The sequence below is a fragment of the Rhincodon typus genome, chromosome 9 (genome assembly GCF_021869965.1).
Source record: "Rhincodon typus isolate 14 chromosome 9, sRhiTyp1.1, whole genome shotgun sequence".
Taxonomy (NCBI): domain Eukaryota; kingdom Metazoa; phylum Chordata; class Chondrichthyes; order Orectolobiformes; family Rhincodontidae; genus Rhincodon; species Rhincodon typus.
In genome coordinates this window covers 43037544-43057885 of record NC_063340.1, presented here as the reverse complement: position 1 = coordinate 43057885, position 20342 = coordinate 43037544, and the positions used below count along the sequence as shown (strand labels likewise).

General features: G+C 39.3%; 1 protein-coding gene across 1 annotated transcript in view; it reads right to left on the bottom strand.

The window, feature by feature from the left end:
- LOC125483996 (ribosomal protein S6 kinase alpha-5-like) overlaps positions 1 to 10459 on the bottom strand; it is a 30160-nt gene extending 19701 nt beyond the window's left edge. Inside the window, exon 1 of the mRNA XM_048600989.1 lies at positions 10208 to 10459. Within this exon, the coding sequence (XP_048456946.1) occupies positions 10208 to 10271 (64 nt within the window). The 5' untranslated portion in view covers positions 10272 to 10459. The remainder of the gene's footprint in view (positions 1 to 10207) is intronic.
- Positions 10460 to 20342: the final 9883 nt, after the last annotated feature.

Genomic DNA, 20342 nt, shown 5'->3' with positions numbered 1-20342 from the left:
CTCCCCCCAATAACCTCAAGGGATATCAAATTTAGTTTATAAATGTAAATTAAAAAGAAAGGAGGATGGTTAGAAGCAATGTGAAGCCTCACAAACTTCCTCAGGTGGCTTAGGAAATTCAGCATGTCTAAAAGGACCCTCAGCAGCTTTTACAGATGTACCACAGAAAGCATTCTATCTGGGTGCATAATGGCCTGGTACGGCAATGCTTTGCCCAGGACTGCAAGAAACTACAGAAAGTTGTGTGAACAGCCCAGAACAAAATGCAAGCCAACCTTCCATCCATGGACTCCATTTACATTTCTCATTGCCTTGGAAAGGCTGCCAACATCAAAGACCCCTCCCACCCCAGTAACGCTCTTTTTCAACCTCTTCCAGTCAGGCAGAAGATACGGATGCTTGAACACACACACACCAGCAGGTTTAAGAACAGCTTCTTCCCTGCTGATATTAGACTGCTGAATGCATCACTCCTACTTTAAATAATGTTAATCTTGCCAAGGTTGATCTTTCTTTGCGCACCTCCTGTATAGCCATAACCTGGTATGCCTCGCTCTGTCTAAAGTGCCTTATGATCTGTATATCCTATCTGCCTGTACTGCTCGCAAAACAAAGCTTTTTACTGTGCTGAGGTACATGTGACTACAATAAATCAAATCAAACTGAAAACGTTTGGTTAATGAAAATAAGGAAATGTTGAATCATTACTTTGCATCGGCAGAGTACGTACATTAAAATAGGGCCTCCTCTTCCCAGTTCTCTCAGATAATTTGTAAATGGAAACTAAGATATTTTTGCAGCATTCTAGGAGGTTACCAAAGTCCCATATCAGCAATATTCCAAAACTCAACTGCAAAATGCCATATACTTGTCTGCAGTTTGTTATATGTTGCACATCACCTTACTCTGCATTCTGGATTTTAAAAAAACCTTGAGAAAAATTAAATCCACGGCTAAAACAACATTTAAAAGCACCAAATTTCTAGTTTTCACAGAAAAAAGTACTAGATTTCCAAAAACACAGATCTTGAAGATACAACTTGTATTATATGAGATAAAGCTTCTCCTAATATAAAGCACGGATTGAAAGAATAAAGTGTGCCCTGAGATTGACCTTAGGCCATCAGTAATAGTTGCACAACAAAGTCCTTCATGTAACATAGCTCAACACTTTAGAAATAACAAGAGAGTTAACACTGACGCCAATTTCAGAAAAAACGCTTCTACAATCTACACAATTTCAGAAATAGTGAGTCCCAATATGCACACAATAATCAAAGCAAATCAGAAGTTCAAATATATTCAACGCTGCAAGGAACAGGACAGAAAGTTATCGATATAGTTCTATCCCAAAATGGTGTGGGTACTCATAGTATAAATTTTGCAATTTACTTATTTCTTAGTACTATGCATGTAATGTGGAAATGGTGTTTTGGTTTAAAACTTTAAATTAACATTACCCTTCCCTCAATATCCTATTCTTAACTACCCTGTTACCTGTTGAATTTGTTTGTCTATTTTTGTTGGTACATGACTGTTATTGGTTTGCACAATTTTAACCTGATTATGTAGTTTATATAAATCTTGATGCAATTCAGCCTTCAGACTGTGAACCTATAACTGGAATAAAATATCATTATTCTGATGTTCAGCCTCATCCATAGGAATGGCTTGGGATTTTTGCTCTTACAAAAAAAACACAAACTTCACCACTACATTCAATTTTGGTTCATCACATTCAATTCAATAAATTACATAGAATAGAAATTGAACATTCTGTTCAGGTCAAACAGTCCATGTTGGTATTTATGTTTGAAATAAGTAGTAGTTCTGTTCCCCTGTGCTTGTGCTGTTCTCAAATCCTTTCATTTCTTTTCCCCTCAACCAAAAATAGTCTCCCAATCTTTACCCTAAATCTCTTGCAGTTAAATCTTATGTTTATGTCTGATTGACCTTCCTTGTAAAACTATGTTTCTACTTACCCTATCACTGATTTTTATCATTTGATTCACCTTTATTAAATCATGCATAATTTGCATGATTAAAATATTCTTTCATTTGCAAATGTGAGTTACATATCCAAAAAGGTGCAATGAAAACAGTCATTTGCAGTATATAGGACTTTTTCCTTTTAATAAAACAGGAACACTGCTCAAATTCTTAAAATAACAATTCCACAGAACCAGTTTCTGATCTCCAACATGAATAGCAAAGAACATTTGAATGAACTCACTCAGTTCATTGAGACTTTGTAGCTTTAAAAAGGGACATACTTGCACATCAGGCTAACAACAACTTTTTAATAACACTAACACCATCTCCAGACTGACTTGAAGGCTTCCATGGCTTCTTCACACATGCCAGTTCTCCCCATTGGTTTGATATATATTGGTGCTGCCAGATTTGATCACTTATTGTCACAATTCGTCAGGGTACTGCACTAGAAATCAGTGTACTATTCCCAGAGTCGTCATGAATGTGAGAATTTAATTAAACCACCAAATTGACAATTTTATCTAATTGTCGAATTCAAGTTAAAAGAATATACACGCTAGATTGATTACAATAAAGTTGCTTTCTTGTTAATAAACTGTTTTCTTTTTAAACAAATGACAAAGGACAGTTGGACTGCTAATCTATAACTCTACACTTAAACTGTACCTCTTTCTCAAAATTCTCATACACATACGAACAGATACTTAAAAGAGACGAGTCAAAACACACATTGTGGGTAGAGAAGGGCATAAAAAGTCATAGAAGCACAATTATGGTACTAATCCAGATAACAAATACAAGTTGTTTTCTTTTTGACTCATTCTAATTATTTGATAATGATGCAAGGTTGTGGATACACCAATTCTCAGTCTTTCATTCACTGATTAAAGATTCACCCTTTCAGTGCTTCTGAGGGTGGACATTGCAGATTAAAAAAAAGTACAAGAAAGATGAAGAAGAGTACTTAGCTACTAGGGATTTTCTTTTACTCTGCCATGCAAAAGGGAGTGAGGTTGGATGCTTTCTCTTTGCAAACTGGGTGTTTCTGCTGTAAAGTCCGCGCACTCATGGATGTAGCCACCTTCTCAGGTACCATTCAAGTGTTTGTTACTCTGCTGAACCCCGCCTAAGTCCACAACAACTGATCCTGATTAAAAAGACAAATCAAAAGACTGTTTCTGGACAAAATTACATGGAACACAACTGGCAGTGCCATTCTGTCTGGAATGCTCTCTCATTGCTTGAATAAGGCAACATTGTCACTAAAACTAAATGTATTCCAGCAACTTGATTTTAAAACTACAAGTATCTTCTTACACAATTTCCTTGGTTTAAAACAATATTTTCTCCATTTTTAGTTCACAGTCCAAAAAGGGGTCTTTACATTATTTGATTAATGAATTCCAGAATATAAAAAAGCTAATCTTGGCCTAGTAGTCTTATCACTGAACTGTTAATCCAGAGACCCAAGTAATGTTCGGGCGACCCGGGTTCGAATCCTGCCACAGCAGATTGTGGAATTTGAATTCAATGAAAAACATCTGGAATTAAGAGCTGAATGATGGCCATGAAGTCACTATTACTTATTGAAAAGAATCCTTCTGGTTCACTAATGTTCTTTAGGGAAGGAAGCTGCCATCCTTATCTGATCTGGCCTATATGTGACTCCAGACCCACAGCAATGTAGTTGATGCTCAACTGCCGTCTGGGCAATTAGGGATGGGCAACGAATGCTGGCCTAACCAGAGATGCCCACATCTCCATGAATGAATAAAAAAATTAAATAGTGGGACTATTTGATAGGGAAGTCCACCACAATGATCGCAAAGTCACCAAATGCAGACTTCTGTTATTCATTTACAGGAGGTAGAAAGTGCTCACAGTTGCATCTACTGCCTGTCCTAAATTGCCCCAAGAATGTGGTGCTGAGCCAACTTCTTGAAATGCTGCAATGTGAGAATCTTTTTGGACTGGTTTGGTCCAAATGAACGGCTTCCTGTGCTTTTTCAAAGGGATTAAGAGTCAAAATCACACTTCTATTTGTCATGTAAGTCAGTTTGGTAAACGAAGGCAGATTTCATTCCCTAAAACAGACATTACTGAATCAAATGGGTGCTTTCAAAAATCAGACAATTTTCAAGGCTACCATTACTGAAACTACCTTTCATTCTGATGCAATATATCAGTCATTTTTGATTTTAATTGCTGTGGCTATTTACAGGGGAGTGGCTTGCTTGATGACTTCAAAGGGCACTAAGAGGCAGAGGTAAACCACAGGCTGGTGGTAGGATATTTCCTTTTATGAAGGACAATGAACCACTGAGATTTTTACAAAACTTCAGTTTTCTTGCCATTTTCCTTCATGCTTGCTCATAACTTATCAAATTTATTGACCATTCTACAGCATAATAAATACCCAACATAGAATAGATGACCTTTGAATCTTCAAATTGAGTCATGCAGCACGGAAACAGATCGTTGATCCATCTTGTCCATGCCGACCAAGTGTCCCCAAACTAAACTAGTCCCACATGCCTGTGTTTGGCTCATATCCCTCTAAACCTTTCCTATTCATGTACCTGTCCAAATGTCTTTTAAATGTTGTAATTGTACCTGCATCTATCACTTCCTCTGGCAGTTCATTCCACATACGAACTACCCGCTGTGTAGAAAAAGGTGCCCTTCGGGCCCCTGTTAAATCTTTCTCCTCTCACCTTAAAAATATACCTCCTCGTTTTGAACTCCCCCATCCTAGGGAAAAGACCTTTTCACCTTACCTATGCCTTTCATGATATTATAAAACTCTACAATGTCACTCTTCAGTCTCCTATGCTCCAGGGGAAATAGTCCCAGCCTATCCAGCCTCTCCAGACCCAGCAACATGCAAGTAACTCTTTAGTGAACCCTCTCCAATTTAATAATATCCTTCCTATAGCAGTGTTGCCAGAACTCACTAGTGGACAAGGTCCTCCAAAAGTGACCTCACCAACATCCTGTACAAACTCAACATGACGCCCCAATTCTTACACTTAATGATCTAAGCAATGAAGGCAAGTGCTAAATGTCTTCTTAACTACCTTGTCTAACTGTGATGCAACTTCCAAAGAGCTATGAGCATGAATCTCCGAGGTCACTCTGTACGACAACCCTACCGAGGGCCCTAACATTAACTGTTATAATCCTGCCCTTGTTCATTTTACCAAAATGCCAATACCTTGCATTTATCCAAAATTAAACACCATCTTTGCTCCTCAGCTCATTGGCCCATTGACCACAATCCCTTTGTAATCCTACATAACCTTCTTCACTGTCTACTATACCACCAATTTTGGTGTCACCCACAAACTTATTAACCACGCCTCCTGAATTCTCATCCAAATCATTTATGTAAGATATTACTTCAGCTTGTTTCCTAAAGAACTAGTCATCAACATCATTCTTCACATGTACATCTGGTGACTGAAAATTTCCAATTAGGTATCAGACTATAATTGGACAATATTTATTAGTATCTTACTCTTTAACAGGTCTTGGGGCAATAAATGCCGATTTAAAAAGCATATATGCTTTCACTTTTATTGACCAGACTACTTATCAACAAAACGAGGAAACTTCCATATATGAAGTTGCCTAGTATCTGATCAAACTTGATTATTACTCATGTAATTGTTGTTCTGGTTAATTAGAGTAGTTTTTGCCAAATAATATCGTCTGCAAGTAACACGGATAGGGATGAACTTTTAGCAAAGTTTGTGAGAAAAGAAAAATGTAAAGCATACATTGTAAAGTGAAAACGCTGCAGAGATTCGAGCACACAAAAAGCTGCTGAACCATAAAACTTTAAGAACAGTAATGTGGTTGCTACTATTACAAGCTCATACTTCAGGCTTTTGTTTTGTAGCACAATAATATAACCTTTCCTGCTCATGTTCTTGAGTGTGACCTTTTTAAGTACAGAACAAACATGAAATAGCACAATCTTTGTGCCATTTGAAATTATCAAAAGTTATGATGCACAAATCTAAAGGAAGTACAAAAATTGATGCAATGTAACCTTTGTTTCAAAATTATAACAGCAAGCTTATGCCTCATATGTTTAAAAGAAACCAGAATAAGACATGTTTATGTTAACTAAAAATATTGAATGAAAACATTATTCCACTTCTTTTGTGAAAATAATTAAACTGCAGGAAGTTACACTGTAGTTCATTCTATACTTTCAGCTCACATCAAGGAAATCAGTTTAATATGCTGGTTGCTATCCTATGATCTCTGATGTTATATGTTTTAGGTTTGTATTATAGTACATGGCATTGCATTAACCATTAGCTTTCATTAACCTGTCAAAATAATTCAAGACAACCCAATGTTTAAAGATTCAGTAATTGTTATTTCTTGTCAATATACTGTATGGAATAATTCAGAGTATATGAGACAATTTCAGATCTACCAAAAGCCAAACTGTCTTTCCTAATTAAAATAATAGCAATGATATCCTACACAAATAGTGCTCAATAAAGCGTCAGAATAAGACCACCCAATGGACCATCCCACATGCATTATGATAGGATAGATTATTATTGATACTGATATCCGGGTGTAAAACCTACATCATCCCAAGTTTGATCTTTACAGCTATTATTTTGTAGTTTTTTTTAAAAGAAGAAAACAGAGCTAAAGAACAGAATTCTTACTGAACAACACTTACAGGAGTACAAGTTCAAATGAATTCAGAGGTATTTAATTCTGTTAAAAGAACTACAAAATTATACATAACTGGAAGCATTTCCTCTTGAATTGCATCACCAATAGTTTAAAATAATAAATAGGTAATGCCACCTACAGATATTTAAATTTCACCTAGTTGCAACCTATAGACTTTTTGATTTATTATTGTCGCATGTACCTAAGTACAGTGAAAAGTTTGCTTTGCATGCAGTAGAAGTAGATTACACAATACAAAGATCATAGGGTGATAGAACAGAGCAAGGAATACAAAGTTGTAGCTGCAAAGAAAGTGCACAAAAAGCAAGAACAACATTAGACTTGCGATTGGAGACGTCCATTCAGAAGTCTAATAACAGCGGGGAAGAAGTTGTTCTTGAACCTATTGGTATATGTGTTTAAGCTTTTGTATCTTCCGCTTGATGGAAGAGGTTGGAAGAGATTATAACTGTGGTGAGAGGGGTCTTTAATGATGTTGGCTGCCTTTCCAACGCAGCGAGAAGCGTAGATTGAGTCAATGGATGGAGGGTTAGCTTGCACGATGGACTGGGCTGTGTTCATTAATTCTCTGCATTTTCTTACGGTCCTGGGCAGAGCAGTTGCCGTGCCAAGCCGTAATATATCCAGAGAGAATGGTTTCTATGGTGCATCTGTAAAAGTTGGAGAGAGTCCTTATGGACATGCCAAATTTCCTTAATGTCCTGAGGAAGTGGAGGCATTGTTGTGTCTTCTTGATGGTCACATCAACGGGGATGGCCCAAGAGAAATTGATGGTGATCATCACTCCTAGGAAGTTGACACTCTTGACCATCTCCATAGGGGCATGCCCTCCCCCTTGCTTCTTGAAGTCAATGATCAGCTCTTTGGTTTTGCTGACTTTAAAGAAGAAACTGTTATCTTTACACCACGCCACCAAGCACATTATCTCTTTCCTGTATTCTGTCTAGTCATTGTTTGATATCCAGCCTATAATGGTGTTGTTGGCAAATGTGTAGATGTAGATTAGATGAAATTTGGCCACACAGCCATGAGTGTACAGGGAGTAACAGCAAGGGGCTGATTACGCAGCCTTGCAGGATGCCAATGTTGAAGATTGTTGTGGAGATGCTGCTGTTGCCTATCCTGCACTGATTGGGCCAGGAAGTTAAGGATCCAGTGCAGAGGACAGAGCAGAGACTTAGGTCTCAGAGTCTGAGATTAGTTTGGTTGGGATTATAGTGTTAAAAGGCAGAGCTGTCATCAATATGTAGAAGCCAAATGTAGGTATCCTTACTGTCCAGATTTTCCAGGGATGAGTATAGGGCTAGGGAGATGGCATCTGCTGTGGACCTGTTGCACCGGTAAGCAAATTGCAAGGGATCAAGGCAAGCTGAGAGGTTAAAGTTGATATCAGCCATGACTAACCTCTTGAAGCATTTTTATTATGGAGGTCAGAGCCACCGAGCAGTAGTCATTGAGGTACATTGATGCGTTTTCTTTGGTATTGGGATGATGGTGGTCTTCTTGAAGCAGGTGGGGACTTCAGAGATTGTAGCAGGGAGAGGTTAAAAATATCAGCAAATACTCTCACCAGTTGGCCCACACAGGATCTGTGTGCACAGCTGGGACTCCATCTGGGCTGGTCACTTGCCGTGGGTTCACTCTCAAGAAAACTGATCTGGAGTTTGCAGCGGTGACTGAGCTAATAGGTGCATCTGAGGCTATTGGGGTAGGTGACACCATTTCGCTGATCTTCTGTTTGAACCGAGTGTAAAATGCATTGAGCACATCAGGGAGGGATATATTCTTGTCAGTTATTCTGTTCTGCTTTGTAACTAGTTATGTTGTGTAGGCCTTGCTACAGGCAGCAGGAGTCCATGTGGTTAGCTTGGTCTCAAACTTAATTCTGTCAATACTGGACTATCAGATCATAATAATTGCAATAGTTTCCAATGGTACCTTATTAAATCCTTGTAATTCAGTCTTCAGCAACTGAGAGATCTAGACACCATTTGTGTATACTATCAGACACGAACAATTCATTTCACTGGTTACATATCAATTACTCACTTTGGGTTCAATAATTTTAAATTTTGTCAGGATTACTGAACATAAAATGTATGTGGAGCTCAGTAGTTAATTTCAGTTCAAAATATGCAAAGCATACTGTAAACAACATTATGTCAGGACATTATCAATTTGGAGAGGTTCAGAAAAGATTTACCAGGTATGAAGGGTTTGAGTTATAAGAAATGTTTGGAGGGATATAGGCCAAACAGAGGCAGCTGGGACTGGTTTAGTTTGGAATTATGGTCGGCATGGACTGGTTGGACCAAAGGGTCTGTTTCTGTGCTGTATGACTCTATGACTATGATTTAAACTTACACATATTTTCAAATGCCTGTTGAATGCAGCTTGAATATTTTCAGTGTAGTGAATAGTGCAAGAAATTCATTTAAAAAGATTGTTACAAACTGTACAAAGAATGGCTATTCCATATTTAGGCTCTGTATGCATCACTGATGAACACATTTAATATTTATTTCTACAGTCATTGCAAATGCAAAAGAAATTCAGAAAATATTTACAGTAGTTGGAGATCACATACATTTACTTAAATAATTATATGCAAAATGACTACCGACAAATTTGTTATAGCTTCCATGTTTTGTTTCCTTATCACTTTTGTCAAATGATTATATTTAATTTTAATAAATCTTGGAAGTACTTTTCCACCACATTCATAAGTTTCTTTTTGCAATTATATAAATATTTCAGATCTTATAGGTTTTAAAAAAGTCCAAGACAGCGACAGAATCCAAAATAACTATGTGGTTTATTCACCGACATTACTAATATACAAGCGCCAAACCAATAAAAAAAATTTGTCATTAAAGAAGGTTGACAATCTTCCTAAAGCTTTGCTCTGTTTTTTTTTGGGGTGGGGGGGGCGAGGAAATCACAAAGCATAAATCGTTCTGACAAGAACTTACATGTTTTGTTTTGGGTCCCTTCCTTCTAGTTTGCTATCATCTGACTCTGGAATGTATTACATTACACCTGCTGCCAAAAAGAATGATTGGCAATGATCCTTTTTTCCTCTCTCTTCTCCACCCCCCCTTTCATTGGCGTTCACAACAACGTAAATAGAGACTCAGTTTTGTTTTCCAGCTTACTACAACACCCGCAGTTAAAAATTGTGCAACACAAGAGTTATGAGACTCGTCGATCCAGGCAAGTCCTGTTGTTTACAGACTGACTTGCCAGCTGACAGATCAATACAGTAACAGCAGGTTAAACGTCAAAGTGTGTATTTAAAAAGCAAACATATGACAAGGATTCAGTAGACTCCCTATAATGACTTAATAAATATAATTTTTAAACCCAAAATATTTCTTCTGCAAAGTAAATTCATTTGATTTTAGGGCAAAGGTTGCTCAACATCATAGTAAAGCGTACAGAGTTTTAAATAGCAAACCACACACAATATATTTTCTAAAACTCTTACCACTTGTCAGTTCGTGTTTTACAGTACAGCTCCCCTCCCTGGCGAGGTCTCCCATGCTGTACATAAACTCGTCTAAATTGAACGTTAAAACACGAGTTGTCAAAGACACAAAAGAAATAAAAAGAAAACTGCACTAAACAACCGGCAACCGCCGTCTGCCCATTCTCTCTTTTCCCGAGAGTAGCTGTCGCCGGACACAGTTTGTCTGCTGCATCCTGGGACTTGTAGTTTTCCTTCGGCGGTCCCTCCGTTTTGTTCCCTGGGGAACTGCTAGCCTTCAAACTATGTCTCCCAGCAAGCTTTGCGCAAAGAACGCATGCTCAGATGCGGCGGCTCGATAGCCCCACCCCCATCTTCCCGGATTGAGTTTATTCTCTCGTTTTCCTAATAGGGAGAGTCCAACAAATTTCGGGGGGGGGGGGGGGGGGGGGGGAGGTGGAAATTATAAAACTCTATTTGTAAGCTAATTGATTCATTTACAAATTGAAAATGAGGTGCATGACTAATATATCTCTATGCTTTCATCAAAGTTCTGACATCCAGTTCTAACTCTCCGAACACCATTACCAAGTCGGATTGTCAACATCTGGAGCGAGAAAACTGTCACCGCGCGAGCGATTCCCGTAAAGAGAACTCGAGCGTGAGCGCGAGCGGGAATTGCAACAAGGTCCCTTTGCGACAGTGATCAAAGGAAAGGATCAACGGACAGTTTCAGGAACTCAGTACGGGTTTAACCAACACAAATACCTCCACATTTCTGCTCGAAGGTAGAACTCTAGCAGTATTTCCACTGTTTGTTGTTTTATTGTTTTTGATTCACCACATGACCCACGAGTTTGTTAATGACTGATCCGCCTGATTTGGCAATAATTCAGAAAAATCGTGCGTTTTAAATCTTTGCATCATCCTGTGCTTATTGTAAATCTGTTATTTAAGGCAAATTAATTATTTAAAGGGAAATTCCGGAATGAAAAGTCTTTGTTGCATCACGATAATTGTCTCCATGTCCCTTCGAGAAAACGACAAATAAGAGTGGAACTACCAGGTTAGCAGAGCTACCGAAAGAGATTAAGAACAAAGTCGACAACAGTACTGAAGACATCGGAGTTGGGCAAGAAAGAGGGAGACAGTAAAGCATAAAGTTAATACAGATCAATTCACAACATTATTTATCTAAATGCGAGTCATTACCAGCATTTCAAAAGTAATTCATTGTCTAGGGTACTTCTTTTAACCGGGTAATGCATTCATGCAAATACTCGTTCAGAAAAAAAGTCGGAATCACGGAATCTTTTATAATTCTTTGGTGAAACTATCCAATTAACCCTACTCCCCTGCTGTTTTCCCATTGTAGTGGCGATCTGTCCAATGGCATGTCTTTTGTTCATTTCTCCATTTGTCCAAGTCCTGTACTTTCCTTTTCAGTTTCTTGTAACAGCCTTCGAAACTTCAGTGAGCAGTATGACTAGGGAAAATCGTGTCTTTGATTTCCCATCACCTTCGTGTGTGTGCTTAAAGGAAACACATCTTCTTAAGAAACCTAGAAAATAGGAGCAGGAGTAGGCCATTTAGCCCTTCGAGTCTGCTGTACCATTCACTATGATTATGGCTGATCATCCCACTCAATAGCCTGTTTCTCCTTTATCCCCCTTTCCTTTGATTCCTTTAGGTCCAAGTGCTATATCCAAGACCTTCTCGGAATCATACAATGTTTTGGTCACAACTTCTTTATGTGGTAGCAAATTCCACAGGAACACCACTTTCTGAGTGAAGAGATTTCTCCTCATCTCAGTCCTAAACAGTGTACCCAGTATCCTTAGACTGTGACCCCTGGTTCTGGATTCCCCAGCCATTGGAAACATCCTTCCTGCATCTACCCTGTCTAGTCCTAATAGAATTTTATAGGTTTCTATGAGAACTCTCCCTCATTCTTCTAAATTCCAGCAAATACAGTCCTAACTATTTAACATTTCCTCCTATGTCAGTCCTGCCATTCCAGGCATCAGCCTGGTAGACCTTTACTGCCCTCCCTCTATAGCAAAAGCATAAAGCCTTGTTATAAAAGTGCCGAAAGTCTTGTTTATCAAATAAGCAATATTCAGGTTTATTAATCTTCTTTAAAGTCTGCTGTTGTTAGTTCCTGCAGAAGCTTGCATCACAGCAACCACATTAAAATAAAAACGTGCTTACCATCTATTGCTGTGATTGCTTTGTGGAAGAGTATCAGACTCATGGGCTGGTCAATAAAATAATGGAGGGCTGCAAAGGGATTTTATACAAAAGGCTTCAAGACTGTAATAGTCAAGGGTTTAGAGAGCAACAAATTGCAAGAGGTTTGAGAGGATTGTGTTCACCTTAGCTTTAGGATTGTTCAAAATCTTCAACCATGCAGGCAAAATAAGATACTACTTCCAGAATAACTGTTTATTGAGATTCAGATATAAGATTCATTATACAGTTCTAGTCTCAACAATATACCTAGCAATTTCAATTACTGGGCATTATATGTGAAAGGAACATTTATGGTTGTGGCCCAGTTTTTTTGTTTATATTCTGCTAAAATTATGCCACTTTCTAAAAAAAAGTACATTTCCTTTCATAAATTACAAAGCACAGTCCACCTGTTCTCAAATTAATTAAAATGCAAATAAATGTAATTTTTAAAGCATCAGGTACTTGCTGTGTTATTTGTCTTGTTTAATAACTCAATTATTGAATGATTTAAAAAGGCATTATAATTGAATGAATTTATCAAGCATTATACAACTGGTAAAGGACTAAGTATGAACATCTGAACAAAGAACAAGGGTAGGCCATTTGGCCCTTCCATGCCTGCTCCACCATTCAATAAGATTGTGGCTGATCTGATTTTATCCTCAACTGTACATTCCTGCAAGGTTGAGAAGGTGGGGCCTTCATGGTAACCTCAGCTGGTATGGATCTTTTCAAAAGATCCTCTGCTTGTAAGCAATTGTCACTCAAAGTTCTAGCTATTGCACCATCAACACTAAAGATCTGAGATAACAAGGTGTAGAGCTGGATGAACACAGCAGGCCAAGCAGCATCAGAGGAGCAGGAAAGCTGACGTTTCGGGTCTAGACCCTTCTTCAGAAATTCTGAGGAAGGGTTTAGACCCAAAACATCAGCTTTCCTGCTGTGTTCATCCAGCTCTACACCTTCTTATCTCAGATTCTCCAGCATCTGCAGTTCCTACTATCTCTGAAACACTAAAGATTTGCTGTCTTAGCCATTGGCCATGGCTCATAACTCGTAACTGGGGCAATTGTGTACAGCTAGGGCCATGCACCCCCAATGTTTCAAATGACCGTGCTTTCACGCCCTTCTTTTTCCACATTTTCTCTTCATTTATCCACACCCTTTTGAAAGTTACAGCTCATTGAGTTCCCTCCACCCTTTCAGGCACATAATTCCAAATCATAACATAAAGAAAAATCCCCATGTCATCTCAGTTCCTTTTCAAGTTTACATTTAATGTGAGTCCTCTCATTGCTGACTTTTATGCCATTTGAAATAGCTCCTTATTTACTCTATATCATGATTTTGTACATTTCTATCAAATCTGCTTTATTCTTCTCTGCTCCGAGGAGAACAACTACAGCTTTTCCAGCTTCTCCTCAGAACTGAAGTCCTGCATCTATACTGTCATTCTATTAATTCATGTCTTCACTCAATCCAAGGTCTTGACAATCTGCATAATTGGCATGTACTCTAGCTGAGGTCTAACTAGTCTTTCTATTAAAGTTTAAGATAAATTATTTCTGTTTGTACTTAGATATAAAACCAAGGATGACATATACCTTTTTAACAGCCTTCTCGATTTGTGCACATGCACCTCCAGATACAGGAGTAGCACAACCACTAACCGAACTAGACAGTTACTTAGGGTGGCAAGATTTGATGAGCCGCAACCGCAGCCAGCTAGCAACATCGCCCTGGCAAAAACTTACATGTCTGAATTCTGAAAATTTAAAATTGCACGACTTTATGTTGAGCAACTTCTATGAGTCCTCAGGGGAGGGCACTGTGCAGTTGCAGTTTATTCCCTTATGCCCTTCCCAGGTTAACTCTGCCACAAAACTCTGAACCTAACTCATGCTCATTAATAACTAAAACCTTACTGTTTCCCTCCACGTTCATGTGTTCATTAGCTATCCAATTGTTTTCCCTTTCCTTACATCCTTTCAGCATCTGCTCGCTGATTCTCCAATTACTTCCCTGTTTCCTGCTATCCTGTGTAAATCCTATGATCCATCTTTTTTCTGCCATGCATTGTTGTGTAATTGATTTTGATTTGGTGACTCAGCTGCATGTGGCTGCCCTAGCTCACTTTCAGCCACCTTCTTCACTCAGTAATTATCAGCAGTGTTCCTTCTTTTTCTGCAAATTCCAGGACCTGTTCTTTGCAGCTACTTATGCTTGTGCTTCTAAAAAGCCAATGCGCCATTGGTTTCAGTGATTCAGGCCCTCAGCTGCTTGCATCCTCCTTGCCCTTTAGCCCAATCAGCCTGAGTGAATGCAATGGGGGATCTTGCCTGAACTTTCAAGCAAATCAGAGTTAAGTAACAGCCTTTAGAGATCTATAAATGAATAAAAGGTAGGCCAAGCAGAGAAGTAGCAATGCAGAGGGGTTTCCTAACAGATGGGGTTGAGTAATGGTGATGAAAGTCAGACCAAGTCCGGGAAGTACTTAAGGTCAGCTGATATTATGGTAGATAGAGTTAGAAAAACTTGTTTGTGGCACAATACCATAACCGGAAAGCTGAAAAGGAAAATGAACAAGTGAAGCATGAAGGTTCCTTTCTGAAGTATTTTTGTCCAAAATGTCAATAAGGTGAAGGTAGCTATATCTCAAAGAGTCAGGCTCCGACTGAAGCTGAGAAGAAAATTTTGGTTAATGTCACAAGCTCAACAGTTTGAGGAACATTTGAATGTGAAAGAAGATTAATCAAATGAATAAGTGAATCAGGATCAAATTTTGACAGAATATGGGCCTGCCATCAGTATAACTAGTTTGAGCAATGGTGATCCTACTACTTGGTCCAAATATTATGATTGTCTGCATCAAATCTTGATGGAACATGGCCTGCAGGCCAGAACAAGTTTAGCAGTTCAATTCCCCTATAAGTCATAATCAATGATAATTCTCAACAAATCATTACAAAAGGATATTTAACAACGGACAAAAAATGTAACCTCAGTGGCTACAGTATTCTGTGTCAAAGTACGTTGTGTTTTGCTTCTGTTGCAAATTGTTTACCAGTGGTGCGTCATCTCTTTTCTTCTGATAAAGGTTTGAAAGATTGGCAAAACATGCCTTCAATTATAGCAATTGTTATAATCCTAGCTGATGGTACTTCTGGACAAGTCAGATCCCAGAGTGAAATCTAGCTTGATAGATCAATTTTTTTTGTTAGCATGGTGATTAGTGACTGAAATGTTTTCACGCAAAGCTGCATATGATCTTTGACAACAGAACATAAGTTTATTACACAAACAAACAAACCAAACTCTATACATATTTCAGTTAGAGAGATTTTAACACAAATATCAAAACAAAGTTTCAAACTGCTCCCCAATCTCAAACGATACAGAGATTCAAATCCATAGAAATTACACCTCTAACTCAACCTTTTATGTTTCAATATAGCTAATTCCCTCCTGGTTTTTTTTCCCATGGACTGTGGAAAAAGAAATTCTTTTCCACGTCTGCTGAACTTAACTCTTCAGAAATCTGAGAACCTTGACTTTCTCATTCACAATAACCTGCAGATTTCTATGCAAACTGATTTGTCCTGAAAGCTTCACAAAGTAGACAGTTTTGCTGAGGTGATGACTTTCCTTGAACTGAATTGAAAATCTTCTGGTAGTAGAGCGACTAAAACTTGCTTCCAAACTCAACTCTTATGCAGTCTGAAATTAGCTGAAAACAAATTTAACAACCTTAAATGTGTTTACTCTGTCATAAACTCAGCAGTAGAAACACCTCTCCATACTCCACAGGAGTATGCAGTCATTGCTTACTGAGCAATTTTTGAAAAATGTTGAGGTCATTGTTGCATAGTGACTGAACATTAAAAAAAGTTTTCACAGCAGCACCTTACAACCTTTCTTCTTAAAACAATCCAAATTCCAAAGATGATAATCTATTACAAATCTTTCATCATAGAGTGCAGAAGAGAAGTAGTAAACGTTTGGTGCATTTTCCAAAGTGGAATGAACTTGAACTGTAATTGACAAACAAGAAAACCATTGATGAAGAAAACCTGTCCTTCATTAAATAAGAAGAAAACTATTGACAGCAAGTCTTGGAATGACCGATTGCCTTAGCGAGAGTTCTTTTATGTAAAATCTGACCCTTTAGGAAATTAATGAAAAACATCACATTTATGATAATGAGAACTTCTTTAAAGTTGTAGACTATCTAGCCTTGTTTGCCCCATTTATGAGTAAGCATCTTTGTAAATGACAAGACGTCAAGTGCAGTACTAAATATATAGAATGAAATTATTCAGTTCTTATCCAACACCAAAGAAAAACAGACATGCTGCCAAACACTTTTCAGTTGTTCTGGACTGTACACTAGATGCAGATCATGTCACATAAATGAATCTTCCTAGCCCCAAAAGACATGGTCAATGTTAGTTGTGATATATGACAAGATTGGGAAAGTGAGATTCTTGATGTTGAGAAAGAAAAATCTGCTTTTCCATGCAAGCTTCTAATGACGAGATGAGAATCTTGCTAGTGAGTGGTGAGGGGTTCAGGTGCATATATTTATAACTCATCAACTAGATGGTGATAATTCTTGACATGAAAATCTGAGCAAGGAGCTAGTGGCTCCAGGTCATTGCTTGCTGCTTTGGACCTCCACCTTGGCCAACATTTCCCAGCATTTCAGGATGTAGTTAATAGACATTATCAATCTGTATCCTTCATTCATAGAGTTTGGTAACAGAAACAGCAGCCTAACAACATCATCACAGCGCATCTCTGACCCACATAGAATACAGTTCACTACTTCACATCAATTTGGAGTGCACATTTCAATGCTGTTGCCAGGTCAGTTTATGCATAGGGACAGACACCAGCCTCATCCATTGGTGCAGGATGTATCTCAATCTTAGTTTGCTTTCATAATGCTCACTCACTTGCACCTACTTGATGTTCACATTGCCTTGCCTTTTGCACATTGCTACTGTAGTGATTGTAATGAGGTCTGCCAGGTGGAACTCATAGAATATGAATTCCCTGACTGGGGCTGTTAGTCTGGTCCAATCAGGGAGCCCTGTCTGACAGATAAAAAGAGGACTGTCAGACATTTGGAGAGCTGGTTCTGATGGAGCTGGACTAGTGTCAAGGACTTTCCATGTGTGAATAAAGAGTGACTAGGTGATGGGATTCGGGCCTATGTGGAGTTATTTCAGTGGCAATGAGAGTAAAACATGTTCTTGAAGAAACTCGCTCCTGAAACAATGTTGTCTTTCACTTAGGGTAAGCATTTCTGGCATCATGCGTTATTTGGAAAGCTTGATTTGTTTGACCCTTCCGTTGAAGACCGGGTCCAGTGTGTGGGAAGAATGCATTAATTTTTTCTGGGCAAATGACATTGGGACAGATGAAAAGCAATGAGTAATTCTTTTAGAGAAAGTAGGAACTGCAGATGCTGGAGAATCTGAGATAACAAGGTGTAGAGCTGGATGAACACAGCAGGCCAGGCAGCATCAGAGGAGCAGGAAAGCTGACGTTTTGGGCCTAGACCCTTCTTCAGAAAGGGGGGAGGGGAAGGGGGTTCTGAAATAAATAGGGAGAGAGGGGGAGGCGGATAGAAGATGGATAGAGGAGAAGATAGGTGGAGAGGAGACAGACAGGTCAAAGAGGTGGGATGGAGCCAGTAAAGGTGAGTGTAGGTGGGGAGTTAGGGAGGGGATAGGTCAGTCCAAGGAGGACGGACAGGTCAAGGGGGCGGGAGGAGGTTAGTAGGAAGGAGGGGGGGGGGGGGCTTGAGGTGGGTGGAGAAGATAGTTGGGAGGAAGGACAGGTTAGGGAGGTGGGGACAAGCTGGGCTGGTTTTGGGATGCGGTAGGGGGAGGGGAGATTTTGAAGTTTGTGAAATCCACATTGATATCATTGGGCCGCAGGGTTCCCAAGCGGAATATGAGATGCTGTTCCTGCAACCTTCGGGTAGCATCGTTGTGGCACTGAAGGAAGCCCAGGATGGACATGTTGTCTGAGGAATGGGAGGGGGAGTTGAAATGGTTCGCGACTGGGAGGTGCAGTTGTGCAGTCTTTTGGCTGCTTCAGACCTGCAGCATTTTCAGTTATTAGGAGCCTAACTTTCCCTGAGGCACCAGATATTGAAACCTTTCAAGAATTTATGGATTTAGTTAAGGAATATTATGACCACAAGCCTCCTCCAATTCTGAGACGCTATCGTTTTTAATTGGCAATTTGAGAACCAGGGGAATCTGTATCGTAATTTTTGACTGGGTTAAGATGACTGGCAGAAATGTATGACTTTGGTTTAACCCTTAATGAGAGACCAAGAGACCAGTTGGTATGTGGAATACGTGATGTAACCATGCAACCCAGTTGAACCCCTACTAGGCTTCAAAATAGGACCACAACTGGTATTATCATTGGAAAATGTCACAAGTAGAGCATATGAGCTGCAGGGTACTCACGATGGAAGTGGACATCCTCACCAGTCTGACTTAGCTTGGGGAATATCACCTGACTGAAGGCAATTGCATAGCCACAATCAAGCCATATCCTGAACAGAGGGATTTCTGGTCAGCCCACAGCAAAACCCTCAAACAAAGCCAAGCCTCAGCCATACAGTTAAAATTTTCTTCAGGATACAGACCAGCAAACTGTTGTAATTGCTGCTGGTATGCAAACTCATGACAACGAAGGAGTCCTGTTAGACCTACATTGACTAACAGAACTCATGGGCCAGTATCAGGAGAGTGTACACCCTGGAAAGTCTACCTACATCTAGTTTGGAACAGTTAAATTGTTTAGCAACATCCAAATCAGAACCAATCAAAATAAACTTTTGGTCAAATGGTCATCTGGTTCTAATGAAGGTTGATACTGGTGCGGCCGTTTCAGTGATTGCAGAACAAGTTTTTAACAAAATTCGCTCTGGACTCCAACTCTTAAATTTGCGCGAGACCTCGGCTCGACTGAGAACCTATACCAGGGAACCTTTACAGATTAAGGGTACAACTTCGGTTCCAGTTTCTTAAGAGAAGCAGCCAGTTCAGTTACCACTAATTGTAGTAAAAGGCTCGGGCCCAAGCTTGATGGGGCAAAATTGGTTGAGAGAGATTCCTAAAATTTAGATTTGGTCCACATCTAGATTAGATCCATACCTAGATTGGCTCAACATTTTTCAATTAGAAAATGGCTGCCTGAGTGACGTCCTAATTAAGTACTCAGAAGTCTTTCAGGTAGGTCCACAGACTATCAAAGGAGTCAAGGTCACCTTGCATGTTGACCAGGAAACAATTCCACAATTCTGCAAGGCTTGCCCAGTGCCATTTGCCTTACAGGAAAATGTAGAAGCAGAATTCAGAAGGCTGGTAAGTGATGGAATCATCCTACCAGTCCAGTTTGTGGAATAGGCAGCACTGGTCGTATTGATTTTGAAGCCTGATGGCTCGGTTCACCTTTGTGGGGATTTTAAACAAACGGTGAAAGCTTTTCGCAGTGGGATGAATACCCTCACATAGAGGATTTATACACAAAGCTGGTAGGGGGCTGTCCTTCATTAAGATTAAATGTGAGCCATGCCTACTTGCAATTGCAGTTAGATGAGGATTCCCAGAAGTATGCTACAATTAATACCCATAAGAGTATGAAACTGCCATTTGGGGTATCGTCAGCCTGTGCAATTTTTCAATGGACAATGGAGATCATTTTGCAAAGTCTACCCCAGGTCGACATTTATCTAGATGACATGCTAATAACAGGGAAGACCAATAAGGAGCACTTAGTGAACTTGGACATAGACCTTAGACATTTCTCCTAGGCAGGCATATGCCTAAGAAGGGAAAAATATATGTTCCAGGCACCCCAAGTGACCTACTTTGGCTACAGTCAACAAAACTGG